This window comes from Leiobunum rupestre, chromosome 6, assembly GCF_980474605.1.
Source record: "Leiobunum rupestre chromosome 6, qqLeiRupe1.1.hap1, whole genome shotgun sequence".
Taxonomy (NCBI): Eukaryota; Metazoa; Arthropoda; class Arachnida; order Opiliones; family Sclerosomatidae; genus Leiobunum; species Leiobunum rupestre.
The window spans coordinates 23,325,795-23,331,090 of record NC_143389.1 but is presented as its reverse complement, the minus strand read 5'-3'; the positions used below and the strand labels follow the sequence as shown (position 1 = coordinate 23,331,090).

Genomic DNA, 5,296 nt, shown 5'->3' with positions numbered 1-5,296 from the left:
GGATATAAATCTCTTTCTGTTTGACCACTTGGGCAGTTTATCGCAAAGAGGTCATAAACAAAGAAATATTGTATGAAATATTTTTGTATTTACCAAGTAGTGTTTTTTGTTCGATATAGTGTACTTTACAGCGTAGTTCCAACTTTCTTCAAAACCATCAGATATTCAGCCCCGTTCGCTATTGAGCTTACAAAAATTAAATTTTTCCCAATGGTTGGATAATATATTTCATCTATGATTTTTAAGTTAATTTGGTAATGGTAGATTATCATATTCAATAATTTTAAGAAGACCATACATCTAATTCCACGATCTAGGCGCATTTGGTATATGTAATAGTTTACTTAAACATATATTATAGAACGCAATCTGCTATTGCAATTGGACAAAGGTCTATTTATTATTATTACTACTTTTTGTTATTCTGGCAACACTTAAGCCTAACACTTTGAAGCATGCATGTTTAGGCTTATTGGGGAAATAACCTTGAATGGACCTGTTCATGGATGACTTTTACCCTAAATATTTATTATGAAGATGCTGCACAATAAAGTCGTTAAACTAATTATCTTCACCGTATAATTGAAAAGGTAAAAAGAATGAAATCAACATTCACTCACTCGAAAAAACGCTGCTTTCGCGCGACTACTGACGCATCGTTACGATAGTGACGTCATAATTAATTATCCCGCGAATTTTGTAACTCAATTTTGGGTTGTAAGAACATGTGACCCAAAATTGGTTAATAACAACCCAGAATGGGTTTAAAAAATAACCAAAATTTTGGGTTAGACATTTCGACCCAGTTTTTTGACCCAGAACAAAATGTAAGAAAAACCATAACCCAAAACTAGTCAATTTTAGCCATTTTTGGGTTAAAACTAAAACAACCCAAAATATTTAACCCAACTGTTTTAAGAGTGATAGCGCCATGCACATGGCTGCGAACCAGGCCATTGGGTATTGGAATAGCAGGTTCAGCACCTAAGAACCTAGCCTCCACACCCTCCTTGGCCAGAGTGTCGGCCATCTCATTACCTTGATGCCCCTTATGACCAGGCACCCAATATAGTTGAACCCTATTATGGGTGCCCAGTTCCGAAAGGAGATCCAAATAGCGAGCTTAGAAGTAATACTAAACTGATTAAGAGCCTTAAGGGCAGCCTGACTGTCCGAGAAAATCTGAATAGTCTTGCCCCGATACTTATGTTTAAGACAGAAGTCTGCACAGAAGCAGATGGCTGAAATCTCAGCCTGAAAAACCGTAGCAAAAACGCCAAGGCTCTCAGAGAAGCCAAACTTCTTAGTCTGACAGTAAACTCCAGCACCCACCCTGAGTGAGTCTAGGAGCCAACCGTGAACCAAACAATTTCGCCCTTGGTTTCAAACACTGTGTCGCCAGACCAGTCTAAACGACTTGGAAAGTAAACACTTAACTGCTTTTCAAAGTGTATCTTTGTATCCATGTTGTCAGAACCCAACCATAAGATCGGTAAGTGACTAGAATATTGCCGAAACAATTTGGTGTGGCTGAATTCCCAATAAGCAGGCCTCCACCAACCATTATGCAGTAACCGATGGGCACTCATAATTGCAACTTCCTCTATATAAAGATGAAGCGGTAGAATATTCAGGAGCACCTCCAGAGAAACGCTTGGGGCAGTTCTCATAGCTCCTGTAATGCTGACACAAGCCAGCCTTTGCACAGTGCGTAGTTCAGCCTGAACTGACTTAAGCACTACCCTCGGCCACCAAACCACTGCTGCATACGTCAGCATAGGCCTAATAATCATGGTATAGATCCAATACACAACCTTTGGGCTAAGACCCCAAGACTTGCTTATGGTACCCCTTACTCTCCAGAATAACATTTTTGCCTTCCTGATATTGAGGTCAAGATGTGGCTTCCATGTTAGTCTACTGTCGAGAATAACACCGAGGTATTTTACCTCAGTGTCGATTTGACCAGGATGGTCCCAAAGAAAGAAATATCATTGAACAAGTCCTGCACCTTCCTTCGAGTGAAAGGAATCAGGCTTGTCTTGTCAGGATTGACGGTGAGGCCAACATCCCTACACCAGCATTCCACAGAGATGAGAGCTTTTCTCATCATAGTCGAAATGGTTCCTGGGAACTTCCCAGTAATTATCACTGCGACATCGTCAGCATAACCAAAGCCACGACAGCCATCTCTGTTTAGTCTCACCAAGAGTTCGTCCACAACCAGGCACCACAGCAGGGGTGAAAGAACACCCCCCAGAGGGCAGCCCCGGCTAGTGGTGACCCTTAGTGATTCTCCAAGCAGGGAAGCCGTCGCGACCCGATCAGTTAACATAGAGTCGATCCAAAGACACAATGTGTCATTATACCAAAACGTTTAGCAGCCTTAAGAATGACAGCCTTAGAGACTTTATCAAAAGCCCCCTCGATGTCCAGAAAAACAGCTAGCGCTATTTCTTTGAACTCAATTGCACGTTCAAGGCAATTAATTATGCCATGAAGGGTAGACTCAGTAGATTTGCCCTTTTGATAGGCATACTGAGCATTCGAGAGGGGTGTAACACTAACAATTGTAAGAACCTCCTCTCTAATATATCTATCAACTAATATCTCCAAAACTTTTAGGAGATATGAAGTTAGACTGATTGGTCTAAATGCCTAAGCCTCGAGATAACTGGCTTTTTCGGGCTAAGGAATAAAGATAACCTTGGAATGCTCCCAGGAGCTCGGAACGTGCCCAAGAGCAATACAGGACCTGTAGATTCTGCACAACACTGGAGAGAGAATATCTATTCCCTCCTGCAACAAGATGGGTGATATCCCATCCGAATCAGAGGCTTTGTAAGGCTTAAATGACTTCATAGCCCACATGAGCTTGGAGTGAGTGACAACTTGTTTTGCCACATCCCAATCTACCTTTTTAATTCTTTTGAACCGAAGAGAAAGATCATAAGAGTCATCTTTGTCAGTGACTTTAGAGTCTGGAAAGTGAACCTCCAACATATGTGCCAGTGTTTCCTTTCCAGAACTGGAGTAACTACCATCCTTCAACTTAATAGTATCTAGATGTTTTTTATTGTCATGTGCCATTATTTTCATTAATTTGGTTGAAGTGGGAATATCAGAGATACTCTCACAAAAATCCCTCCAGGAAGCCTGTTTGGCTTCTCGGATGGCCTTATGATAGGAAGTGAGGGTCTGCTTATAGGCTGACCAATCACCCGTCCTCTTAGCTCTATTAAAAAGCTTACGAGTAGTTTTGCGAAGTCTACCAATCTCATTGTTCCACCAAGGAACTAACCTTGGCTGGTTGGTAGATTTTGCAGGACAGTTTTGGTAGTAGGAGTCGACTATGGACTGTTGCATGTGATCAACAGCCATTTCGAGCTCCGGCACTGTGGAGAGCCTAGAGCCACATCCCCGTAAGTGAAGATCAAGGTCTTCCCTATACCTAGGCCAATTAGTATTTCGGTTACTACCTGGGCAGGTTTGACCAAGAACAACATATTTGCCTATGATCCGAAAGTGATGGTTCATTAGACACATGCCATTGTGTCACAGAGTGTAATACATTTTCAGTGCAGAGTTAAGTCAATAACCTCACTCCTGTTACTTGTAACAAAAGTTGGTATATTGTGTTTATTAAGAATATGAAGTTTAGTACTAACCAGATATTCCATTAAGTCATCACCGCGTTGGTTGCAGTCACTGCTGCCCCATGCAACGTGGTGAGCATCGGCATCGCACCCAATTACAAGCTTCTTGCCCAATCTCTCACAATGGTTCACCAGATTGGCAACCTCCTGTGATGGAGGGGACAAGGCATCATTAATTCGTCTTCTCCATCAGCTGATGAAGAGAAGATTTTTATGGTGGCTGTGTCCCTAGATTGGTATAATGAAAGAGGAAGAGCGTGAATACCCTTTCGTATCAAAATACATGCTCTAGGATTAGCAGATTTGTAGTCATAATAAACAGTACCTGCATTTTTGAGCCCTAGGATCCTTCCATTATGGATCCAAGGCTCCTGTATGAGGACCACGTCTAGGCCCTCTACAACAAACCTGCGACAGAGAACTGCCAAGGCTGCCTTACAGTGATGCCGATTAATCTGTATCACATTCATGTCCAACCACAGTTGCCGGTGTTGGTGCTGGGCTACTCGCCGGCTAAGGGGGTGGGTACAGGACTGACCCTACCTCCATCACCAGCTGAACAACTCGCATCTTCACCTATCACCCCTGGGGGTTGGACAGACCCTTCTGCGCCGGTGGAGGTGTTCTCTACCACCGTGATGTCGGAAATGTCCGACATGGAGCCCAGGGTGATATCACCCAGTTCTCCTGCTAGATCAAAGTCCGACATCTTAGTAGCAGAGTCCTCTGCCACCGCTTAACGCTGCGCTGGGGTGTTAGGATTTTTAAGGACTTTAAAAGTCCCCCTATCCACCCCTGTGTAGGCCGTTAATCCTGCCTCCTTTAAAACTGCGACAAAATCTTCATCCATCTGGAAAATCCACCGAATTAACTTCTTGTCACTGACAGAGGTGACTACTTTCCAACAGCTCGTAATGAGCTTGTTGTTATAGAGGTGCAGCCTTTTTAGAAGGACTTCTGGATTCTTCGTCCAGACATCCTTAGTCCTGAAGGCGACCTTGACTGGTTTCGGTAGTTCACTAGCCTTTATTACTAAAAGTTTCGTTCCCTCCAAAACACAGTCATACTGGTCAAAGGCCTTCCTTAACCACTCCCCGGTTGGGGCACCCCCACAGAGGTATGTGATGGCACCTCCGACCAGCTGGAAATTCCTGATGAGAGGAAGAGGTTCACCCGAAGGTGTCCCATCAACTTTCTCCAGAATCCCACACTGGACTAGTATAGATAGTATAGATAGTTCATTTTCATGAATCATCCCTGGTTTACAAACTGTATATTACTTCGAAGGATCATACTTTTATTATGATCTAGTTCAGTTTCTAGGATCAGACCTAGATGGTAATCTATAGTTTATTTCCAAGAATCATCACTAGATTATAAACTTTGCAACGCTAATTTCTTAATGACGAATAAACGTGTCCATTGGCTTCTCTAGCGTTAGCAAAGTTGGAGGAATCTCGTGAGAAACAACCTTAACGTTAAGAAACCAGGTTCAAGAATGTCTAGGGGTATGATATAGGTAAATATACAACGAGAGTACGGGTGTCCGAAAGGTTTTATATATTGTAAACCAAAATAATAATAGCAATACAAATAACAATAAAATACTTAAACACTTAATAATAAAAATAAGCATTCAA

The 5,296-nt window shown here is 42.4% G+C and overlaps 1 protein-coding gene across 1 annotated transcript; it reads right to left on the bottom strand.

The window, feature by feature from the left end:
* Positions 1–2,688: 2,688 nt before the first annotated feature.
* Positions 2,689–3,381, bottom strand: LOC149940428 (uncharacterized). The gene has a single exon (XM_090179251.1). It carries the CDS (start codon positions 3,379–3,381, stop codon positions 2,689–2,691), a length of 693 nt encoding a protein of 230 aa, XP_090035377.1.
* Between the last annotated feature and the right edge of the window lie 1,915 nt (positions 3,382–5,296).

Excerpts from the sequence above, each read along its gene's own strand:
- LOC149940428 (XM_090179251.1), bottom strand. The coding sequence starts at position 3,381 with ATGGCTGTTGATCACATGCAACAGTCCATAGTCGACTCCTACTACCAA.